The 24602-nt window shown below is 41.4% G+C and overlaps 1 protein-coding gene across 2 annotated transcripts in view; it reads left to right on the forward strand.

Annotated features, from left to right (window-relative positions):
* The window catches only part of PIK3C3 (phosphatidylinositol 3-kinase catalytic subunit type 3), a 139931-nt gene that overhangs the window by 45623 nt on the left and 69706 nt on the right, over positions 1-24602 (forward strand). For both annotated transcript variants that reach the window (XM_090037664.1, XM_090037665.1), the window contains 8 exons: positions 3055-3160; positions 4037-4153; positions 5621-5752; positions 8958-9086; positions 13075-13144; positions 14767-14831; positions 18820-18904; positions 21228-21302. In XM_090037664.1, the coding sequence (XP_089893790.1) occupies positions 3055-3160; positions 4037-4153; positions 5621-5752; positions 8958-9086; positions 13075-13144; positions 14767-14831; positions 18820-18904; positions 21228-21302 (779 nt within the window). The remainder of the gene's footprint in view (positions 1-3054; positions 3161-4036; positions 4154-5620; positions 5753-8957; positions 9087-13074; positions 13145-14766; positions 14832-18819; positions 18905-21227; positions 21303-24602) is intronic.

Genomic DNA, 24602 nt, shown 5'->3' on the forward strand with positions numbered 1-24602 from the left:
CCTACCAATACATATCATATCAGCCCCTTAGCCCTTGCTTCACTCAAAATATCTGCGAGGCTGTCTAATTATTTTCCTTGCAAAGAAGGATAAAAAGGTCAGATTTTAATGAATTTCTTAGTTTTTGTTCCCTTTGCCAAGTTTGTGCTTGACAACTGAACATGCAGGAGAAGCTGTCAACAGCTTTTCAGTTTGTTTTCTCCCTAATGGTTTATAAATTTGAAATCCTAAACAGAACATCCTATTAACAGTTTCCGTATTGAGAAAAAAAATCAGAACTAATTTCTAGTTACATTATTAAGATGATCGTCCTTGTGAAAGTCAGTTTTTGTGACTGTATATCCACACTTTTTTTGTTTTTTGTGAATTTTAAAGCTTTTTAGGAATGTGTGATATGCACAAAATTGAACGACAGTTTTTGTTATTTGTTGATCTGAAAACAGTTTTCAGTCTCAGGGAATCTCATGGATTACAGGTTTCAGTGCAGTAGCCCAAGGGGTTTCTATGCAGACAAAAGAAAGTTCTCTATACAAAAGGGTCCACTGGTGAAGCCTCACCTGAAGTATTGTGTTCAGTTTTGGCCCCCACACTTCAAGAAAGTTGTGGTCAGTTAGGGAAGTGTCCAGCAGAGAGTGACTGAAATAATTAAGGGCTTGGGAAGCAAGAGAAAAGGGTGAAAGAAATATAATTATTTATTCTTGAAGAATAGAAGAGCAGCAGTGCAGGACAGAGGGGTGGCAGGGGTCAGCAGGAGATTTGATAATAGTCTTCAACTACCTGAAGAGGATGGAAATAGATTTAGGTTGAGGAAATTTAGATTGGAGATTAGGAGAAACTTTCTGACTACGAGTGTGGTCCAGTGTTGGAACAGGCTACCTAGAGAAGTTGTGCAATCTCCATCCTTTAAAATTTTGAAGAGCAAGCAAGATGCACAACTGACTCGAATGCTTTAGTCAGGATAAACGGGGCTGGATTGGACAACCTTGTAGTAGGTCCCTTCCAGCTATAGTTGTGTATGAACCTATGATTTGTTACTTGGACTTTATTCAAGTCTGTTGCATAATACCTGTTCAAAACTTGCTGTTCATTCAAGAGATGTGTACATGTAACCATGTCACACATTCTTCAACTCCTTTTTCATGTCCATGTTCATCTGTTTCAAATTTCTCATGTCATTGTAGCTCTTGTATGAATGAACCAGGGCTTGTATCCTTTACTATCACACAGTGCCTTTCTTCCCCTAAATGCGTATCGTATAATTAACTCATAAATTAAATGAAAAACAAAGCATGTAATAATCTGCCTTTGGCAAAATATTTTATTTAGCAGATCTTGAAACTATCTTGGTTGAAATACCATAACATAGATATTTAGCAAGGGTTTCTGTTTTAGTCATTAGATTGACTTTAATGTGTAATTACAAATTTCAGCCTCCATCACAGTTGTAGCAGGATTTCATTGTATATAGGAATCTTGACCACTGATAAACATGAAAAAAAGAAAGAAACAGTGCTTTACTGGAAGAGGAAGTGTGTCGGTTTACCCAGCTCACCCAATGTCTGTGTAGAGTGCGCGCTTCAATGTGGCTTTTTGGTGCTTTTATCTAATAGCTGATTCTACCCATTCAGTCAATCAACTATTAGATAAAAGTGCCAAAAAGCCCTTCTAAAGCGTGCAGTCTGTACAGACGTTGAGCGAGCTGGGTCAAACTGATGTAGTGCCTCTTTGGGGCATGCACTGTGCTTGGTGTGGGAGCGCACTGAGCTGAAAGTAAAGTGCTGGATTTTTTTCTTGTCTGTAAGCAGCCCTTGAGCATAAGTTGCAAGTGAAAATATTTTGACCATTTGCCCAAAAAACATTGGTATTGCGGATTAATGCCCAGCGCAGTGGAGTTGTCATTGTGCCTGATGCTTCAACCACCACAAAAACACCAACAAGAGGAAGGTTAACAAGTATCCTGGGTGTGTGTACACGTGCATTTATGCTGGCTTCAAATTACTGTGCAGTAAATTACTGCACAGTAAGCAGGAATAGGCCAGTTTCTGCACATCCAGGCGTTAATGCTTATTAGCATTGTGCGTGGACTGACTTGGGTCCAGGGGGTAGTGGGGGGCAATGTCAGCCTACCAACCTGGGGCTGCTGTGACCTGGCTCAGTGTCCTGTGGAGGAGCTGGCAGGGGGCATGAGGGTGCTTCAGTGCAGGGTAGTCAGCAGGCAGCCCTCCATGCACTGAAGTACCATCTTGCGTCAGCCAGCTGTGCCAGTGTCTACATGTACACTGCTGCAGAGATTTTTACTCTGCAGCAGGATAGTACTTGCTACAAGTACTATGCTACTGTGGAGTAAATTAATTTACTCCAGCTTAGTAGAGACACATGTAGACACATGATACTTACAGCACAACCTAATTAGTCGGCTGTGCAGTAAATGTCTTGTGTAGACATGCTCACTGTGTGTAAAATAGCACCTATAGTCCTTCCAAGAAACTAATAAACACAATTTTCCAAGACATTAGTTGGATAGTCCTTTTAAAATTAATATTATTCTGTTTTAGGACATTGCCTTTTCATTGCCACGCTCGAAGGATAATTCAAGTAATTCTCACTTTCCACACTTGCTGAAGAAGGGTGGTAGCGATATATACATTTGTTTGTGGGGAAGTTCTTTTATTTGCATTGCTGCTTTTCTAAGTGCTCAAATTGAGAACAAGATGATAAAGGGATGTAAAAATGACCATCTCATTGATCTTCTGGCTATTGACAAGCATTATATAGATAGCTAATTGGGAAGGCCTGTCCACCATATTAGCCTTGGTAGCCTGTGTTAGTGAAATCAGTTTCAAAAGTCTGGACATGTGCATGTGCGTGCATGCGCTAAGGTTAATAAGGACACCTTCTGGTAGCGGTGTCAGGGACAGATACCCTTGTTTTTATACTTATCAACCTGAGTCAAGTGCTGTTTTTTTTCCTTTGCATAATCAGCAGATCTTTATTACGCATTGGTCAAGAATTTGACATAATCAAAGGTTAACTTGAACTGTGTTTGTGTTGAAGGTATGTGATAGTGGAGTGTGAAGACCAGGACACTCAGCAGAGGGACCCAAAGACTCATGAAATGTACCTGAACGTCATGAGAAGGTTTAGTCAGGCTTTATTAAAGGTAAGCTTTCCTTGTTAATAATCACACTCTTTTTTTTTTAGGGCTGTTTCCTGGTAAGCACAGTTTGCCATGTCACAAGTACTACTGACAAGTCCTGACAAGCCCCTTAATATTTCCATGACTAGTTTTCATTTTGCTGTAATAATTGTGAATTGAGTTGAAAACAATTTAAGTGTAACTACTAAAAGAAACCTTTTCCTTTTTGTTTGATTGTTACTTTTTCAAACACTAGGCTCTAAGAGATTGTTTGTCATCCTGCATCATGTTACTTTTTTTTTTTTGTTTTTTTTAACAAATGTTCCTTCTTACTGCACAAGCTTTGACAGGAGAGGTGACTAACTTATGAAGCAAAACTCGTTGTTAGTATGGGTGTCAGTAGAAGAGGGTGCTGGAGGACTGGGGGAAAGAAAAAGCTTCTGCTTGGCAAACGATGCACAATTTGTAGTGCAGATGTGAAAACTTTGCCGATTTAATGTTGAACAGCCAAGCATCTTGCATTTTGTTTTACTTTAGTTTTATGGAGGCTTTTCAGAAACTTCTTTGTGACTTGAGTTGAATGTAAGAGTAATCTACCTGCCAGCTTTCTCAAGAAGGAACTGATTTTTGCTCCGTGAATTAAGCTGTCATGCATGAATGTTTGTCACTAAAATTATTGTTGCTATAAATTGAAGTGCATTGAAAGTTCAGATAATTGATTGCCAGCAAGAGCAATTTTGATTATATTTTACAGAAAAAGCTGTTCTTTGAATGGATAGCTTTGATAGCTGTTCACTTATCATCAGAAACTCACAGATAGCCCCAAGAATAAATGTACAAATTCCAGATGAAATAATTACAGAACAAAGAACTAATTTTCTTTTTTCCAAACTTACATAGGGTGATAAGTCTGTCAGGGTTATGCGGTCTCTGCTGGCGGCCCAGCAGACATTTGTAGATCGACTGGTTCATCTAATGAAGGCAGTGCAGCGTGAAAGTGGGAATCGTAAAAAAAAGGTAAATGACGGATTGAAAACCTTAGTTATCTGAGCTTTGAGTTGAAGCGCAGGTGTGCTAAGTTTTCCTGGGGAACTATCAGTGATGAGGTTATAACAAAGGCAGTCTACATTTGTCTAACATGAATATCTAACATATGTGCCTGCTGGTGTTAAACGTAAAACATTTCAACCCTTCTGGCCTTTCTGAGAAACCGTTTCTTAAATACCACATTTTCACTGAAAAGTTTGATGCCATCTCCCCCTCCCCAGGAAGTGGCTGCTACCTATCAATTAAAATTTGGTATATACCTGTAGTTAAGCCCTTGGAGTCCGTGTAATAGATTATGTGGCATTTATAACTAGCTTACTTCTTTATTAAGGTTTCCCGTTTTTTTATACTCAGCTGTCATTGTTCTTTTTCGTGGCACACTGTACGCTCAATTATTAATATTACAATAGATTCAGAGAATTTTTGGACATTTCTGGATATTTTTACTTTTTCTTGTTTCCATAGCTTTTTTTGCAGATCCACAGGGTATTTTTGGGCACCAAATTCCTGTGTATTTCAGCGGAACTTGGGTATCTAAATACCAGTGGACTGGCACCTTTATTTCTGGGTTTCTCGGTCATATTCATTCAGTTTGTTCTCCTTAATACCCTTTAGTTTCATGCTTACCAGATTTAGTTGCTTCTCATCTTGCCTCGGATAGTAAGTTTTGCTGGGAAATCATATTTACTTTGCGTGTGCGTGTGTGTCCTTAGCTCTTTGCTCTCGGTTAAATCCTGGCCTGTGGCAGGTGGCCATTGGAAGCATTCTTCATGGCATCAGACCACTTTAGTAACCCTTTAGCCAATCTTTGTGCCTCCAGCTGTTGTTAAAATAGTGGAGTGTGCTGCAACTGTCTTCTCTGTGTTGTAGGTAGAAGAAGGTAGGCTGATCCTTTCAACTGTGGGGTCTTCACTGTCTAACATAGTGCAGTGTTGTGCTGTATTGCTGATTAAACATATAATTTAAAATGTAGACCCTGTTTCTGAAATCTCTTCTGTACAAGCAGTTCTTTCCAGTCGAGCCATTAACACCAGTAGGGCTTCACACAAGTTCAGGTATTGACAAGCATGAAACTAGTTGTGGGATTGCACCCCAAAATTTGAACAGAATAGCTAACTATTACTGGAGAAATGTAGAAAGCTGACGACCTTTTTTGATAGTAGGTCAATTTACAGAGAAACATATGAATGATTGCAAGAGTATTTTGTCTACTGTGTCTGTATGAGCAGCTTCAAATGCCTGGAATCATTTCAGTGGGCATTAAGGATTTATGTATGTTTTGAAGCAGTAAATGTATATTCAGTAAATAATGTAACATTTTTTGTTATCATACTTATATCCAACTATTTCAGTTGAACATGTCCTTATGCTCTTGCTATCCCTGTCTTTTAAACTGGATTTTCCTTCTCATCTAATTAAACTTTTCGGTCTTTTCAGAATGAGAGGTTGCAGGCATTACTAGGAGACAATGAAAAGATGAACTTGGCAGATATGGAACTTATTCCACTTCCTCTAGAACCACAAGTGAAAATTAAAGGTATCATCCCAGAGAAAGCCACATTGTTTAAGGTAAATGAAGGAGTGAAATGCAACTGTTTCAAGTGTTTAGACTACTGATAGTTTTTAACTTGGGAATTTAACTTGTTACTTCTGAAACTGAGAGGGTAATGCAATTGATTTTAGTGGAGCCAATGCATGATCTAAGCACGCGTAATGTGTTCATTGCTGTGGTATTGGAGTGCACCCTTTGCTAAAGTGCTCTGCTTGGAAGATTATCTTCTGCTTGTGAAGTGTGTGTGTAGGTATGTTCCACATTTAAGGAAGATGGCTTGTATACTTGTGAATACCTTTTGAAAAATGAAGTTTACATGCTCCTCTGGAAGGAATAAAGTGGTGAACTTTTTGATATCTGGTCAGAGGGAGTTCCTAACTGAAGGCATGTAATAAAGGTTTGATCTTCCACCTGCAAGTTTTGACTTAGGCATGATTTATTCTGGTTTTCCTCAAGAAAAGGCATTGGATCCAGAACCCTACACTGAAATTTGCAATTGGATAGAGCTAACCTAATGTTAAAAATATTTAACTCTAGTATTTTGATCTTCCATTAGTACTCAGAACACAAATGGCTGCACATAATACCATCCAGATAATATTTAGGAAGATCACCGTCACCAACCCACTGTAGTCTAATTTGTAGGTAGCCAGAATATGGTTCATTGGTCAGATTTGTGCTATGTAGGCATGACTTTTTAGGCCACCCGAAAAGGTGAAGGACATCTCAAGCTAGTGATGCCATTTGGATATCCTTACAAAAAAATGGGGCAGAGTCAGAGGTTAGTAAAGGGTGTATCCTCTAGACTGAAGGTGAGTATCAGCCCTTTCTTTTTCAACTGGGCATTGTTCTATTGAGTTGCTACTCTTTCTTGGGCACTGAGAAAGCTAAGAGATTGTATAGTCCAAGTTCGATTTGTGGGACTTGTCAAATTGGCTGTCCTCTGTAACTGCTGACAAGGAAGAGGACTGCACAGGCAGTTCCAAAGTTTATCATTTATCATTGGTAAAATCCCAGCAGATGTGTAGAGCAGCCTTGTGTGACGTATGTGGGAAGAGGTCAGAGACAGCAGTAGCAATCTGCCACCCCTTTCAAGTCTTAGATAAGTCATTTAAAACTCTGAATAGTGTGTAACCTTACTGTCAGGCTGGGTTGCTAGACCGACACCATGCACCAGCCCTGGCTGTGCATGCGGCATGTGGTGTACAGGTTGGACCCCACCCAGCACACTGCCGCCATCATAGAGGGTCAATTTGGGGCACCCCAGATGCCCTGTGCTATATGCAGCGCAGGGTCTGACCTGTGCACTGCAGGCAGCACACATCATGTGCACAGTGAGCCCCAGGGCCAGGATGTACTGCACACTGTGTATGGTGCTGGACCACCACATATCACAGAGGGCTGGCACAGGACATGCATTGCACGGGTGTTCCACTGGACCTGGAGCCAGGTAGCAGGGCACCGCCTGTATTGCATGCCCTGTGCCGAGTGCAGCACATGCGGCTGGTCCATCCCAGCATGCGCTGGCCCTGGGGCTTGCTATGCACATGTTGTGTGCTGCCCACAGTGCCATGGCTGCTCCAAAGGGGGTCGGTCCCTATCCCGCTCGCAGACCAGATGAGTTCGGCATCACTGAACTAGAGCAACCGTTATGCTTGTTCAAATAAAACTTGTTCCCAAAAGAAAAGGCAGAATCTAGATACAATCCTACAGCAAGTGCCATTGATGTCCAGTGCACCTCAGACAGAGTAACCTTCATCTTCTGAAACTCCTTCCTGAGGATTAAGACAGTTTAGAGGCTCAGTGGTAATTGGCAGGTCTGCAGGGTCAGAAGGACAGAAAAGGGCTGCTGTGCCCCGCGGATTAGTTGCACATGAGCAGTTCCAGAGAAACAGCTCAATTAAAAATCTCCATTTGTATCCCTCATTGTTTTTGTTTCATTTCTCATTTGCTCAGTTACAATACATGAATTTATTCAAGTAGATAATTGATCTTCTTCAGTTCATTTCATGGGGAGGTGGGGAGCAGGACTGCAAACGGAATTAAATTAGTTCCTCAAAAAAAGATAATTAAAAGGAATTTTCACTTTCACTAAGTAAATTCAGTAGGCAATTCATTAAGATTTCCTATCCCTAGCATTTCTTTGGAGTGTTTAATTTAATTGAGGCTTTTTATTTCCTTTCTGGTCAGTTTAAATTGTTTGGCTCTGACAACTTAGCATACTGCTTCCAAGCTTGCTTATGTATTTATTTATTTTGACTATCCAAACTAAAGCTTCCTTTAATTACAGGAATAAAATAATGTATTTTCAGGTTTCCCACTGGGTAGAGAGTCTAGGAATTTCACAGCCTAACAGTTTCTGCGGCCAAACTTTTGATAACTAGCAATAGTACTTTCTTGATGCTGAGTTTTAGACTGGTGAGAGCCAGCCTTTTTGGCAGGTGTGCCACAAATGATCTGTGTGCCTTCCCTGAGTGCCACTGGGCCAGCATAACAGGTGGCACTTTAGGGTGGTGGCAAATTGAAGAGAGCAGCAAAATCAGCATGCACATACCTCACTGTGGGATTCCTCGGGGGCCACTGCTGCAGGCCTCTGTCTAATGCCAGCTCCCATCAGGTTCTAGGTTCATTACATGAGAGGGTGGCAAATATTGGTTGCCTATGGCGGCAAAAATCCTTGTACCACTTCCGACTGGTCCCCTTTTTCTGCCTGACCTGCTGCTCTGAGTTTTGCTTCCTTCTTGATTGGTGACAGTTCTGCCTGCCCCCTCCCAGTATGGCACAGAATACACACAGAGGATGCCCATGGCACTTTGCTGCCCTGGGCTTAAACCAAGGAGCACTATGTTACAAGCACAGTTCTACCAACGTGTAGAGCTTAGTGCACAACCAGTGCTTCCTGCACTTCTCCTGGCATAACCAAAGGGATGTAGAGTGAGATTGGTGGGGGTGGAAATTGCTTTGAGGTGCTAAACCATAGAGGGACCTTTTGATTATCTTTGCTAACTTCCACAAATACGTTTTTGTAACTGAATTTGGCGCCTTGATTAGCGATCTTATCACTGGGATGGATCATGTAAGAAGGCCAGAAAGAACCAGAAACATTTTGTGTGTACTAGAATGTAGAGGAAGCTATTTGTAGCCTAAACTTGTGACACATTTGAAGATGTAAGAATTGGATTTGTTCTGCTGTACATGGTTGTGGCAAACTTTCCTTTCCAGAGTGCCCTAATGCCTGCCCAGTTATTCTTCAAAACAGAAGATGGAGGCAAATACCCTGTAATATTTAAACATGGTGATGATTTACGTCAGGATCAACTTATTCTTCAAATTATTTCGCTCATGGACAAGGTAAGAAGCACTAACCAAAGGTGTATTTTTCATAGATTTCTAGGGCCGGAAGGGACCTTGTAGATCATTGAGTCTGACCCCCGGCTCTAGGCAGGAAAGAGTGCTTGAGTTAAATAACTCCACCTGGTTCCTATCTGATTTCTTCTTGAACACCTCCAAGGTAGGGGAAAGGATCACCTCCTTTGGAAGCCCATTCCATATTTTGGCAACCCTCACCATAAAGAATTTCTTCCTGATATCCAAACTAAATCTGCTCTTCATAGTTTCATAGAGTGTACTAGTGTCAAACAACCCCAGCAAGGTATTCATCAAGATTCCTCTTAGTTTCATAGGTTCTAGGGTCAGAAGGGACCTGAGCAGATCATCGAGTCCGACCCCCTGCCATGGCAGGAAATAATATTGGGGTCAAATGACCCCAGTAAGATGTTCATCCAACCTCCTCTTAAAAACCCCCAGGGTAGGAGCCAGCACCACCTCTCTTGGAAGTTGGTTCCATATCCTAGCCGCCCTGACCGTGAAGTAGCACTTCCTGATATCTATCCTAAACCTGCCCTCTGCCAGCTTGTGACCGTTATTCCTGGTCACTCCTGGCAGTGCTCGGGGGAACAGTGACTCCCCCAATGCCTGCTGATCCCCCCTGAGTAGTTATACTCTTAAAGACCCCCAGGGTAGGAGCCAAGAGCACTTGGCTTGGAAGTTGGTTCCAGATCCTAGCCGCCCTGACTGTGAAGTAGCGCCTCCTGATATCGAGCCTACACCTACCCTCTGCCAGCTTGTGACCATTATTCCTGGTCACTCCTGGTAGTGCTTGGAGGAACAGGGACTCCCCCAATGCCTGCTGGTCCCCTCTGACTAGTTTGTAACAGGCCACAAGATCCCCCCTCAGCCTTCTCTTTTGGAGGTTGAACAGGTTCAGGGCCCATAGCATCTCCTCGTAGGGCCTGCCCTGCTGCCCCCTGATCATGCAAGTGGCCCTCCTCTGGATCCTCTCCATGTTGCCCACATCCCTCCTGAAGTGCGGTGCCCAGAACTGGACTCAGTACTCCAGCTGTGGCCTGACCAGTGTCGCGTAGAGGGGGAGGATCACCTCTTCGGATCTCCTTGAGATGCATCTTTTGGATGCATGACAGGGTGCGGATGGCCTTCCTGACTGCATCCCCACACTGCTGGCCCATGTTCATCTTGGCATCAATGATGACTCCAAGATCCTTTTCTGCCTCTGCACTGATGAGAAAGGGAGTTCCCCAGCCTGTAGGTATGGTGCTGGTTCTTCCTCCCCAGGTGCATCACCTTGCACTTGTCAGTACTGAATCCCATCCTATTCTCATCCGCCCACCCCTGTAACCTGTCTAGGTCTGATTGCAGCCTATTCCTCCCTTCTAGCGTCTCCACATATCCCCGCATCTTAGTGTCATCAGCAAATTTGAACAGGGTGCTTTTTACCCCCTCGGCCAAGTCACTGATGAAGATGTTGAACAGTGTGGGCCTGAGGGCCGAGCCCTGGGGGACCCCACTGCCCCATCCCTCCAGGTCGAAAATGACCTGTCCACCCCGACTCTCTGGGTCTAGCCCTCCAGCCAGTTGGCGACCCTTTTGACTGAGTGGGTGTAGACACCACAGTCCCCCAGTTGCTTAATGAGAACGGGGTGAGAGACAGTGTCGAAGGCCTTCCAAAAAGTCCAGGAAGACGATGTCCATTGCTACCCCTGCATCTAAGGATTTGGTGACCTGGTCGTAAGAGGCCACCAGGTTGGTCTAAAAGGACACGTGTTGGTTGCCCCGAAGCATAATCTCCCCTTGAGGACATGTGTCAGGATAATTCTCTCAAAAAGCTTACCCAGATTTGAGGTAAGACCAACTGGCTTATAGTTCCCCCGGTCCTCCTTCCTCCCTTTTTTTGAAGATGGGAACCACGTTAGCCCTCTTCCAGTCCTCTGGCACCACACCAGAGCACCACGAGTGCTTGTAAAGCCGTGCCGGGGGTCCCGCAATGACCTCAGCCAATTCCCTCAGTACTCGAGGGTGGAGATCGTCCGGACCAGCTGATTTGAATACATCCAGTCCCTCCAGAAGTTCCCTGACTAGTTCCTCACTAACTCTTGGCCTAGGTGCGCCTCCCCTGGGGCCTGAGGGGGGTCCAGAGGGGGGTCCAGAGGGGGTGGCTGTTCTGGTCCCTGCTCAGGAAAATGGAGGCAAAGAAATAGTTAAATATGTTGGCTTTGTCATCTGATGTGACGACCAAATTTCCTAGCGTGTCCTGCAGCAGCCCCACGTTATCTGGTACCTTCATTTTGCCCCCTATGTATTTAAAAAAGGACTTCTTCTTGTCCTTGATCTGGGAAGCTAGTCCCAGTTCCATCTCCGCCTTGGCCTTCCTGACTGCCCCCCCAGCAGCCCTGAGGAACTGCTGTATAGTCCTCCCTGGTGATGGCCTCTCCCAAAACTGGACACAGTACTGCAACTGCAGCCTGGCCAATGCTGCATAGAGGGGAAGTATCACCTCCCTAGACCTGCTCGTGATACACCTACTGATGCAAAACAGAGTGCAGTTAGCCTTGCTTATTACCTTGTCACACTGGCGACTCATGTTCATTTTTGCGTCAACCAAGACTCCAAGATCCCTTTCCACTATTGTGGTACTCAGAATGGTACTTCCCAGTCTTTAGGTGTATTGGAGATTCTTTCTCCCCAGGTGCAGCACCTTGCACTTATCCTCGTTGAATTGCATCCTATTCTGATCTGCCCACTTCCCCAGTCTGCCTGGATTCGCTTCATGCCCTCTACTGTGTTTACTGTACTCTGTAGTTTGGTGTTGTCTGCAAATCTGGACAGAGTGCTTTCAACCCCCTTATACAAATCACTGATGAAGATATTGAACAGCACTGGTCCAAGGACAGAGCCCTGGGGAATGCTACTTCCTACATCTCTCCAGGGAGAAACCACCCCATCCACCACCATTTTCTGGGTGCATCCCATAAGCTAGTTTTTTCACCCACCTTACTGTGAAAAAATCCACATCACAGCTACTCAGTTTGCTTGTAAGAATTGGGTGCGACACTTGTGTCAAAAGCCTTTTTAAAGTCTAAGTAGATGACCTGTATCTCCACCCCTGTATCTAAGTACTTTGTGACCTGGTCATAAAAAGAGACCAGGTTAGTCGGGCAGGATTTGCCTGATGTAAACCCATACCAGTTGCCCTTTAACATCGTATTACTTGCTGGCCCCCCACAAATGTGATCCTTTATGATTTTTTCTAAGATCCCAAAAATAGAGGTGAGGCCAACTGGCCTGTAACTCCCTGGGTCTTCCTTCCTCTTCTTGAAAATAGGGACCACATTGACCCTTTTCCATTCTTCTGGGACCTGTCCTGAGTGCCACGAGTGCTCAAACAGTTGCACCAGTGGTATCGCTATGACACCGGCCAATTCCTTTAGAATTCTTGGATGAAGATCATTGTGGCCCTCTGACTTAAATATGTCCAACCCTTCCAAGTGTCCCCTCACTAGGTCAGCACTAACCGTAGGTAGATTGGTATTTCTCTTATGCCAGACTAAAGTCTAATGGGGAAGAGTGTTTGTATCTGTGTCCAGGAACACAGATGCAAAGAAGTCATTTAAAAGCTTCACTTTATCCAATCTCTTTCACTGCCTACTTTTGCTTATGCAAGCTGGGGGAGTTGACATCCTTGATTCAAAGCAAGGGCATGAAAAGCATTTGAGCATGCTTAACTCAGTTCTCCTTTTTTTTTTCTTTTTTTCTTTTCTTTATTTTTTTTTTATAGATATTGCATTCCAAGAAGTCTTCGTTTTTTCTAGGCTTTTTTTATGTAAGTAAATGTCTTGACTGGCCTAGGAAGGGTTCGAGCAGACAGACATAAATATGACTTGGCTTGGAACAGACTTCCCTGAGTAGAGGACAAGCTGCTGTATAACTTAACTCCGTTATGAAAATCAGTTTATTCCACTTGTCTTTTATATTTTTCTCATAGCTTTTGCGTAAAGAGAACCTGGATTTGAAACTAACCCCGTACAAAGTACTGGCTACTAGCACAAAACATGGTAAGGTTATTTTTTTCCTAAATAATACACAATAGCCAGGCATTTTTTGCATCTGCCTTCATTCAGTTACTTTCCACAGCAAGTGTCTTGGTTTGTTGTAGGTGGAAGGTACATTTTAGACGGTAAAATGGTGATGATTCCCTTTTGGCCTTGCAGTAATCCTGAAACTAGTTCATAAATATTGTGTTGTTATTGTTGCTGCTCATTTTCCATCATTTTGTCCAAGCTTCATCAAGTTCTTTTGTATCTCTTAGTTAACAAAACCTTGGTACTGATTGCCAGATTATTGTTGCTAACGAACTAGATTTACTTCTCTTCCTCTCTCATTTTTGATTATGGTATTTAGCATGTTGAACCTTCTGCTTTTTTTGTTTTTGTTTTACCTCCTGGGGTGGAATCATAATTCTTCCACCCTCAGACTGGCTTCTGGGCATAGAGCATCCTGCAGTTCAAATGTATTTATCCAGGAGGTCCATTTGTGTTTGCTGCGTTCCCTGCAGCAAACTAAATATTGGTGAACATAGTGAGACAGTAGGTATATCGATAAATGGACAACCACATCATATATAGTTCCAAGTTTTTACTTCTTAGATGGTTAAAACATTCTTCTAAATTCCAAAGAATTTAGAATATCTCTTTTTCCTTGCTAATGTTTATCCCACAACCTCCAATCTTTTTCTAGACAATTATCATGTAAGACATCTTAGTCTCTATTTGTTAGACTTGACAGGTACTAAGATCAGTACTTGAAATGTAACAGCCTTTTACATAAAACTTTCTCTTGTTTCACACTAATGTAAAATCTTGAAAATTCTTTATTCCTTTAAAAATATTTTAGGTTTCCTAATACATGGTAATATCTTGACTTTAAAGAGAGCGTTAAAGTACACCCTTGTATTGCAGTAAGCTGTCATGGCTAACATTCGTTTGGAGAGCCATTGTGAATTATTGAAATTTTAAGTATTAGTAGCTTACAATTCAGGACAAAACTTAAGGGATACTATTACGTAAGCACGCTACCTATATATTTAAAAAGTGTAGTTTAATATAGATCTTGAAGGGTACGAAGAAATTAATTTTGGATTGTAAAAACGAGTTAAATTTTCATGAAAAGGAGATCTTGATATTTGCATTTTAGAATAAAAACCAGAAAGCTTCTGTTATTTCATACTGTTATATGGAGCACTGGTAGAATTTTTTTTTCATACTATTATTCTTGTCATGATTCTGAAACAATAAAATAAATGTCAGCATATATGTGTAGTTTTCTATAGGAAGTTCAGGGCCTGTTTATAAGCAGCTGTGGGGTCTGGAATTTGGACTGCAAGACTGAAAGTGAGAAAATGAGGTATACCTCCAACGTTGCTGCTAAATGGATAATGTTAAAAAAGCACTTGATTAAATCTTTATGTATTCATAATTTTGCACAGGAGTTTATTTCTTGAAAGCATGCTCGCAGTTGTCATAAGCAGGTTAAAAACTTGCACCAGGTTAGATGTAGAAGCACAGCTCTGCCAGTCAAATGAAGCAGGCTGGAAGACTAGAGCGGTAGTGGTTTGTCTGCAGCATGCTATTTTTCACTTCATACATTCAGCACTGAGGATTCTGCTTTTGTGTTACAGGTTTCATGCAGTTTATTCAGTCAGTCCCTGTTGCAGAAGTTCTTGCAACTGAAGAGAGTATACAGGTAAGTGATATGGCATGTGTCTTATCCATTCTTTAATTGACATAATCAAAAGCTGGGTTTTTTTCAGAATCCTTTTTTTCTTTGAAAAACATTCTTATATTTCTTTTATTTAAGCCACAAGTTCTTTATTTTTGAAAAGAAAGCTCCATACTGAAGATCTTTTGCATGAGTACATTATACTTTTAATTGGCCATGTTAGTTTTAAGGACTTGGAACAAAGGTCGGGTTGTTTGGACACCAGTGTTCTGACATTGCTTTGTTGATGAACGAGTAGTTTTAAATGCCTCTGCCTCATGCTACATTTAAAATAGATTTTAATTACATTTTAGATCTGCTGCCATTCAGAGTCCTGGAGCATCCATTTTGAATAAATACCAAAGCTTTTTGCTGTATAAACTAGGTTTTTGGGGGGGGGATCTTTGCACGCATCGTATTATAGAGCTCTTCTTCTGCTAAAAGTGGATTATCCCTCTCCAAGGATGCCAATGCGGGGCTGTGATACTAGTTAGTGCAAAATTTCTATAACCTTCTTTGCATCTGTTATAGCAAGGCTGTCCAATTTCCAGGCAGTCGACCAGCCTTGCGGGCCACAGTCCTGGGGGCTGCATGAATTGTGGTCTGCAGACCAAGGGCCTCTCATCACATGGGCAGCCTCCTCCCCTGAATTCCCCACCACGCGCACAGTACAGGCAGCCCAGGTCCCCCTCGCCTCCTGGCCATTTGTGCTGTGCAGGCAGCCCACCCCCTAGTACTCCTGAAACACAGGCAGTTTGCCATCTCCTCTCCAAGCTGCATGCACAGCCCACCCCACTCCTCCTGGCTATTTGCCCACCTTCAGTATAGGTAGCTCAGCTCCTTCCTTATGTATAGTGCAAGCAGCCTGGTCCCTCCCCTGCCATGTGTGCCATTCAGTCATGCCAGCTCCCTCCTGCTGTGCCATCCTGTCCTCAGGCGTGGGGGTAGGATGTAGAAGCTGGAGGAGTGCTGGGGAACCATAGTGGGAGCCTGTGGGCCACATGCTAACCCTTTGGGGGCCACCCAGACAGTCCTATGTCATTGTTAAAAGGGTTGGTAGTGGTAGACATAATGTAAGTGCTGTGTAGCAAAGCTTACATGGAAGTTGAAGCTAAAATGCTACTTCACCAGGCATCTTCCATTATAGCATAAGTTAAAAGTCCTTGGGGGAAGAAAATTCCATCAGCAGTTCTGTGCCACATGTAGTGCCTTCTGTTATACTTGGAGTCTGTGGTTTTGCACAGTAATTTCTGTGTTTATATGATAGTAAAGTTTCTGTCTGATTATATACTACCTAAAAATGGTAGGATGAAAATAAAGTATTCATATAAAAATACAGACAATATTATTCTTTGATCACTCAGGTTAGGAAATATCAAAGAGAAAGCTGAGTATGCATCTCCAGCTTTTTCTTGCTACTTATGTATTATATTGTACAACAACACCAAGTTTCAAATAGCATGCCCTTTCTAAAACTTCTGACCTGTACTCTTATCTGGCAAACTTTCTTCTATTTTTATTCTTTTGTTCTAACATACCTTGAACCCATCCGTCTCTGCGGCCATGGTATAAATTGTATGAAGGCATTTTTTTAAATGCTGTAGAGTCCCCAGATGAAATGGTAGCCACATTCTGTTTGCACTGAAACTAGAATAATAGTTTGCTTTGAAGATCCTGCAATCTAAATAGAAGAGATAGATGAAAGGGTAGGAGGCAAAATAGCATCTCTCCTGAGATCACATAACAGGTTGACACAATCAAAAAAACCTTAGGTCTCCTGGGCCTTAGTCCCGTGTGCGATCTAGTAGATAAACATTTTCTCCTAATAGCCAGTAGCACAGATGGTATAGGATAGGGCAGGACAGTGGTAGAAGTATTTTAGTATTGAACCTTTGCTACTTGAGATGCAGCTACTGGAAAATTAACTTAGCTGCACAACTAAACAGGCTGTATTGACCAGTGATTCTCAGCCAGGGTGCTGTGGCATCCTCGGGTTCCTTCAGATCCTTTCAAGAGTGTCATGGGCTGCCATGCAACATTAGTACTGGCAGGTGTGCAAGGATGATCCACTAGATAAACCCAAAAATGTAATGTAGGAACCGGCAGTGTTAAAAACAGTCTGACCCATTATGATATTTCTGAGTTCTTTGCAACAGGAAAAAAAGTTCTATTATGCTTCCGTATTCAAAAAGTGAGAAAAAAACTAAAAGCTGGCATTTTCTGAGCGGTGCTTTGGGTCTAATGAAGAGTGCTGTGAAGGTTGGGGACCACTGGTATAGACAAATGAACTTCTGTTTTTATCTGCATAGGTTTTACTCATTGTGCCTGTTCAGTATGCGTTCATTCATTCTTATCAGTTGCTAGCATTGTGCACTATAATTTCGATTGGAAGTTGCAGAGAAAGTAATATGCAGGTTGTATTTGAGGAATATTAGATGAAAGAATTCAGCCCTGGGTTGTAATAGATGCATGCCAGCAGGAAGAATTAAGCTTCTGTGTGCAAACTTTGTCAGCAGTTTTCGGTGGCCTAATTACGCAGCTTTGAAGTTTTCAGTGGGGTTTTAGTGTAAAATTTTCTGGGTTTGTTTTCTTATACGATAAACACAGAGCTTTTCTGCCCTGGGCTTGGATGCAGTTGCCAGGCTTCTAAATTGTGTCTTAGTAGGGTTTGCTTCAGCACAGCCAAGAGATAGGGGCAACAGAAAGTTTCCTCCTAAAATCCTGCAGCATATGAGAGCAGGACTCTTTTCTTCCATATAGCATTTAAAAATCCTGCCTGGACTCTTCCATTAGCACCTTGGATTAGACTCGATTAATCGGCAGATCTCCGGTGCATCATGGGACAAAAAAGTATGTGTAGAAATGCCCTTCAGGTCTTTCACTATTCACAGAGCTTCTCCTCTTACACTCAGATCTCCCTTATGTTTAGGGCAGTTCAGACAGCTATCCAGTTGACTGGCAACTTTGTGATGCACACTTGTACAGCTTCTTTTTATGTGGCCATTTATTGCAAAACTGCTAATTTACCTTTGGTTTGTGGGTTGAACTGTACTAACTTGGTCAGACCAAAATTGGTTTCTTTTGGAATGAGGGTAAGAGTCCAGTTGAATGCCAGTTTTCAATGAGAAACCTTATTAGTTTCCTTTTTAGTATCACTGAAGCTGTGTTCATAAAGCACAGTGCATTGCCACACATAGAGTACTGAGCTACTTGCAAACGAATTTGCTTATTGGGAACAGTGTAGCTGTCATAGCCCTGGTAAAGCAACACATTAAAATGTTGTGCTGCTCAACCAGGCTAATTAACTAAGCTAAAGTGCTAGGTTAATTAATATGACTGTGCTGCTTTCTAGTACTTGAGCTAGATGGAGCATCTGTGCATGAAGCTGCCTTGTGCTGTATGGACATACCCTTGATTTGTTTGTTTTTGAAGCAATGTTGTAGGGAGAGATGTAATGTTAAGTGCATGTTCTCAGATGTGTTTCCCAATGTCTTGATTAATTTGAACTGCTATTGTTGTTTTAATTTTTGCTGGCCTAGCACAAACTATATTTACAGCAGAAGCATTTCACAGTCATGGTAATTAGGCAAGAAGCCTGCAATGCAAATTTAACTTTATGGGATTATTTTAAAGAAAGAAGAGCCCTTCAGTTTGTGACAAAGTGACTCTAAATCCATGTCTTCTGAAGAAAATAAGAAAAAGCTAATAAACATAAACTAAACAGCGCCGTAGCACCGAAGTGGAATTTGCTTGATTTTCCTTTGTTTAATGTTATCTGACAGTTCTGAGAATAACACTTTTAGCGTGCAGCGTTGACAGTCTCTAAGTGGTAAGATTAATAACTGAGCAGGATTTTTACAAATAGACTATGGTAATAAGTTTAGCCCACGCTATAAACTGCTAACTCTTCCATCAGTCCCAAAGATAGTTGCCAGCTATGTCGAGTAAGCAAGTGTTTTTGATGTATTCTCAGAACTTCTTCAGAAAGCATGCACCAAGTGATACTGGGCCTCATGGAATAAGTGCAGAGGTGATGGATACTTATGTGAAGAGCTGTGGTAAGTTATGGACATTTTCTTAATAGTTTGCTGCATGTACCAAGGACAGAGTGTGATTGTTAGATCGATGGAGTTTTAGTAGCATTCAGATGAGTGTTATGTAGAAATCTTTAAACTGACAGCAAGAAGGAACAATGACTATGAGAAGTAATGGGAATATACCCATTATGTGGCATTATGATGATACAGCTGACTTCCCGCCCTTTGGGCAGGGGGCTGGACTCGATGATCTCCCGAGGTCCCTTCCAGCCCTGATGTCTATGAAAACTATAGATAAATAGTGGATAGCTAATGAGCACCTTGCTTTTCCAACCATACCATTACATCGCTTGCTTCCCTACCTCTGAACACAAGGCCGGAACATAAAAATCCTTGCCCTTATCCCATGTTGAAGTAACTTGGGCCAGAATTAAAGATAGATAATTTTCCTTGTCTTCAGCTCCACTGAATATAAACCTAGTTACTTTGAGGTGAAGTTTCTTAATTACAAAATCAAAATGCGGCTACTGTCTTAGTGGAAGAAAACTGAAAATACTTAAGTGTGTATGAGGAGCTCCTATTTCTGTTGGTGCAGACCCTGGCAATGGAACAGTCCTTCTGGGGAAGAGCATATGGCATAAATGAGATTGCAGCCACCTGTATTAGAGAGGTTCGTGCAGCCCCAAAAGTGATCAGCACTTTCTGATGAGAGTATTGTAATATCTCTCTGTCTTTCCTGCAAGCGATTGGTGGAAATTAAGTGCCCCCATCTCCCTAGAAACCGTCTTGAAAGACAGTTTCTCCTGTCTCTCCTTTCCTCTAGGGGCCATGATAATGCAGGGAGAGATAAATTACATCCCTTATTGGTGTTAGGCAGAAGGTTAAATTATTAAAGCTGATTTTAAAATCTTTTGCCATTTGTTCTTTTTTTTTTTTTTTCTACTTTCCTGCCTGACATTAATGAGAATAGACTAATTTGATTTCTGTTTATTTCTAGCACAATGTTAAAGCATTCATATAAATAACAGGTATAGCTTGCAACGTTTCCTGTGGTATTCAGTTGAAAAAAAAATCATGCATGAATCTACTTAGACAAAATGTATATTTTGGTTCAAAATTAACCTGGTAGCGTGACTTCAGTGCTTTCTCCACAAATGTTAGTGGATCACCCTTTGGAAGGCTGTGTTGGACCCTACTAGCTGTGGGTAATGCCATTACTGTGTACATTGTTAGTGACCTCTGGGGACACAGGCTATGTACAGGTGTTAGTTTGTACCAGGAGAATCACTCCCGGTAGTAATTGCTATACTATAGGCACTTGTTGAGTTCCTTGTGGAAGAAGTATGACCCATCCATAAGAGCAGTCTTCCAGGTTGACAGATGGAAGATCTTCCTTGCAAGAAATGTTCTCTTACTACGATGAATGCAGTATGCGCGAGCGCTGTGTGATCGGGAGGAGTTAAGCTATAGCTTCCCTTGTGCCTTTCCCACACTGAGGGACTCCAGTGCGGGGAAAATAAGGAAAGGACATTTCCCCACCGCTGGCTTCTCCCAGTCAGGGAAGGGATTCTGCTGCTGCCTCCCCCTCACCCCCTCCAGGCCTTCCCAAGATTGGAGGGACCCCAGTTTAGGGAAGGCTTCGAGAACAGTGGCAACTAGACTCCTCTCCTGCTTCCCCCACACCCTTCCCCGATGAGGGGGACCCTGACTGGGGGGGGGAAAGGGTGTGTTGTCAGGATGGAGTGGGAAGATTTCTATTTTTTTTTTTTAATTTGCAGCAGTAGAAATTAATGCCTCTCTATAGCCATAGTTGCAATGTAATTGCCACCACTAAAATCGATTCTTAGTTCCCACATATTTCTTGCACAGAAGTCCTATATGTGGTACTTGAAACACGCTTTGTAAACAAGCAAGCATTTTCTGAACGTCTTTGAATTTTTTATTTGTTCCTTTCTTAGTGGTATATAAGTTAAAGTAATACTATACTGATTGAATGTTGGAAAAATGGAGATCTCATAACTTAAATGATAGTTCTGTATCTATCCAGTATTATATAGATAGGTATGGTGTATGTACACGCATAACCTACAGTAATGATATACAAGTGAAATACTAAGAAATATTTATTAATGGCATATCTTTGTATTTCATTTTCTGTTAATGTCACTCTAATTTTATTCCAGAAATGTTTCCTTATATTCCAATATGTTCTTTATCTGCTCTACCACATTCCTTCTTGTGATCTTAGTAATAACGTATCAACATGCATACGAGTACCAGTGGTATGAAACACGATGACTTCTAGAAGTTGAAATATTTCTGTTTTATAATTTACTTGTTGCAGCTGGTTATTGTGTGATTACCTATATCCTTGGAGTTGGAGACAGACATCTGGATAATCTTTTGCTAACAAAAACAGGTAATATATTTTAAATCAACTACTTCAGTGCTGTTTGCAAATACATCTTGGCAACATTTTACTGCATTTTACCTTACAGCCATAATGTTTGATAAACCTGTTCTATATTAAATCACATTCCTGTTTATGGAGACATCATAACATCTAAGGTCATACTTGATTTAGCAAGGTAAGCTTTAGGTTGAAAGTACATACATAATGGAGTGTGTTAGAGCAGGTATACAAGTGCAGATGGCAGCATGCTTATTTTTGTACTATCTCCCTGTTTTATTTCCTTGTATCATGCCTTTTTTTCTGAATATTTAGGTGGGGGGGGAAATTGCAGTTTTAAAAACAGGCTGCACAATTGATTTTTTTTCCCCCTCAGTAGACATATGTATAAATAATGAGAACAATAATAAAATGCTTGTTCTCTGAAAATAGTGGACTAGGTTTTAGTTGATTACAAAATGTTGCGTGTTGACTGAAATGCACCTTGTTTGGGAAACAGCGCATTAATAGACTAAAATTAAATTGAACTGCTTTTTTCTAACTGCTTTTCTAATTTTTTTTTTGGTCCTAAAGTCAAGAAATATGGCGCACATAACTTAAAACGGTGTCTGTAAGCACACATTCTGTTTTCAAGCTTGAACTGAGGAAGCCGAAAAACAATGGTACAATTAATTGGGTAATTAGAAAGTAATGCCAGTTCAAAAAAATCCTAATCGGTTTTATAAAACAATTTAATTTTTCATTAGATTGTTATTGGTACTTCATAGGGTTCTTTAACACACAATCTCAAAGCAATTTCAAGATCGATTAATTGCATGTGTCTGTTGTAAAAAAGACTTTATGCAGACAGATTTGGCATCTATTACATGCTCAACTGCATTCCAAATACAGTAGAAGTTTAAACACTTATTAGCACTAGCTATATTGATAGTAGATGCATCTTGGTACAATAATCAAAATTATTCTGGTTAGTCCTTGCAGCTGTAATGCTTACTCTTTGACCAGAAGCACTCGTGTGTCTTTCCATAATTATAGATCTTTCAGGAGTGGAGTAGTGTAGTGCATCACAGTGTATTAAATTAATGGCAAATCACAGGGTTAAGCATCCCTAAACCAGGGGATCAGGTATCATAACATCCGGATAAGTTCATTTGAGATGGACAGAGATTGAAAGCATGAGCAACTCGTATTTGAAAACAATATTTAAAGTTAAATCAAATGTGTATGTACAAGCCTATGTATCTTTTAACATTAGAGTTATCATGTTCATCCCTACTCTTCTTGCTCTCTTGCTTCATCCTAGTATGAAATTAATTTGCTGCATTTTTGCTTGATTGCCTGGGTCAGGTATAGGCATAGTCTCACTTTTATTCTGTTGTGTTAAAAACTTTTTTTGTGTTGGACACTAATTCCAGAAATGAAAAATAAATGGGAAGCCAGGTCTCTGTCTTACTGGATCGACATTAACCACCAAGGTACAGTCAGACTTCTTCTAGCAGTCTTTGGCCCAGTGAGCATTACGTTTTCTGTTTCCTGGCACAGTTTAGGCTGTACGGGTAGAAGTTGTTTTGAACCTTGATTAGGTTTTAGCCTGCTAACTAGAGCATTCCTGTGAGTGGTGAGAGATGTGGATTTCAATCCCCTTAGGCCAGGGCTTGGCACTGAACAGTGCATGGGCTGGATCTAGCTCACAGAGCCATTGGATCCATCCAGTTGTCTTGTGGCATCACCAGTGGTTGCAGAGGGGGAACTTAGGCTACAGGCACTCTTTCTGTGTCCCTGCAAAAAGAAGCACTGCTGCCAGCAATCCTAGTGCCTACATGCCTCTGACCCTAGGTGGATCATCGTGGCCTGCAGCTGGGAAAGATTGTCCACCCTCTGTCTTGGGCAGAATTGATCCTGGGTCTTCCACATCCTAGAGGAGTCCTCCAGCCACTAATTTATTACCTGAGACAAAGACACAATCTCCTCCCTAGCAAAGTATTAGTCACTGCTGCATTTTTGTAGGGAACCCGAATCTTCTCAGCGTGCTTTAAGCATTCTTGGAGCACGCCTACCAGATTGAACCTCCTGAGGGGTCTTGGGTGGAGGAACTTTGCATTTTTGCATTTTGATTGGGCTTATATATGAAATGCAGGCTGATTTGCTCCATCCTGTCAGAACGCAAGTACTTCTGTCCATACACAGATAAAAAATCAATACTTTCAGGAGCCTAGGCATCTCAAGAGTAAAATCTGTGGCGCATCTTGACAAAGGTAAATTGCAGCTGTCCGCTTGTCTTGAGAATTTCTACTGAAGTTCCAGGTCAGAAGTTTACATCTTTTTTTGGATCTTGCCCTAAGATATGTATTTTAGGGACCTAATTGCTTGCAGTCACTTCTGAAACTATTAGCTTAGTTTGTAAGGTGCTCCCTGCCCTGACTTCTCCAGCTAACATGGCTAGCTGCCTCTCGTTTGCTTCTCTGTTGCTGTCTGTATATTACAGGGAGCACATACACTGACTTCCTAATGCATAAGGCGTTCTAATAAATATAGGAAATGAAGTGAAGAGAATTAAAGACAATCAGTCAATGAGATAGAAACAGAGCTTTGGAGCATTTGTCTCCCAACCTTACACACACCATCCTGAGAAGTGAAGCCTGCCTGCAGTTGTAACTTGCCTCTGCATGCTAGCCTTCCTTAGCTACTGATTTTATAAACTTGGCAGGTATCTGAGCCAGCTTGTCTACATATCTTCAGAATAATCGCTCAAGGATTCATTACAAAAAAAGCGGGGGGATCAAAATTATTTCTGTAGAACATGGAAAAAAAGCATTACACTTCATTCCATAACTCCTGCAAAGCTGACTTTTGCAAGGGAATGTGTTTTCCTTGTAGTCAAACAGTGAAAAAATTTTTTTCTTGTTTAAGCTATAAATAAGCTAGCTTGAATGTAAAAACAAATGTTATTTGAACATGAAAGGCAGCAGCTTTCTAAACTGAGAAGAGTAGAAAATGATGTGAATATAACATTGTGCAACCTTAACTGGTAGGGCCCGGTGATAGTGCACCATTCTGACACATCCATCAAAGTTCTGAATTTTGAAAGTGCTGTACGTTATCTTTGTAAATTGATTAAAAACTTTGAATTGCAGAGATTAGGTAGAATCTTTCTATGCCTCATTTGTGTGCAAAAAAACCCCAACCCAACGTTTTAACTTTTAGTTTTCTAATGTTATATTTTTTGGTCCAGTTATCTGCTTACATTCATCTAACAGAATTTAGTAGGAATGTGAAGAATGAATGTGACCATCACAACCACATGTGTCG

The sequence above is a fragment of the Crocodylus siamensis genome, chromosome 3 (assembly GCF_052110815.1).
Source record: "Crocodylus siamensis isolate JL-2025a chromosome 3, ASM5211081v1, whole genome shotgun sequence".
NCBI classification, from domain to species: domain Eukaryota; kingdom Metazoa; phylum Chordata; order Crocodylia; family Crocodylidae; genus Crocodylus; species Crocodylus siamensis.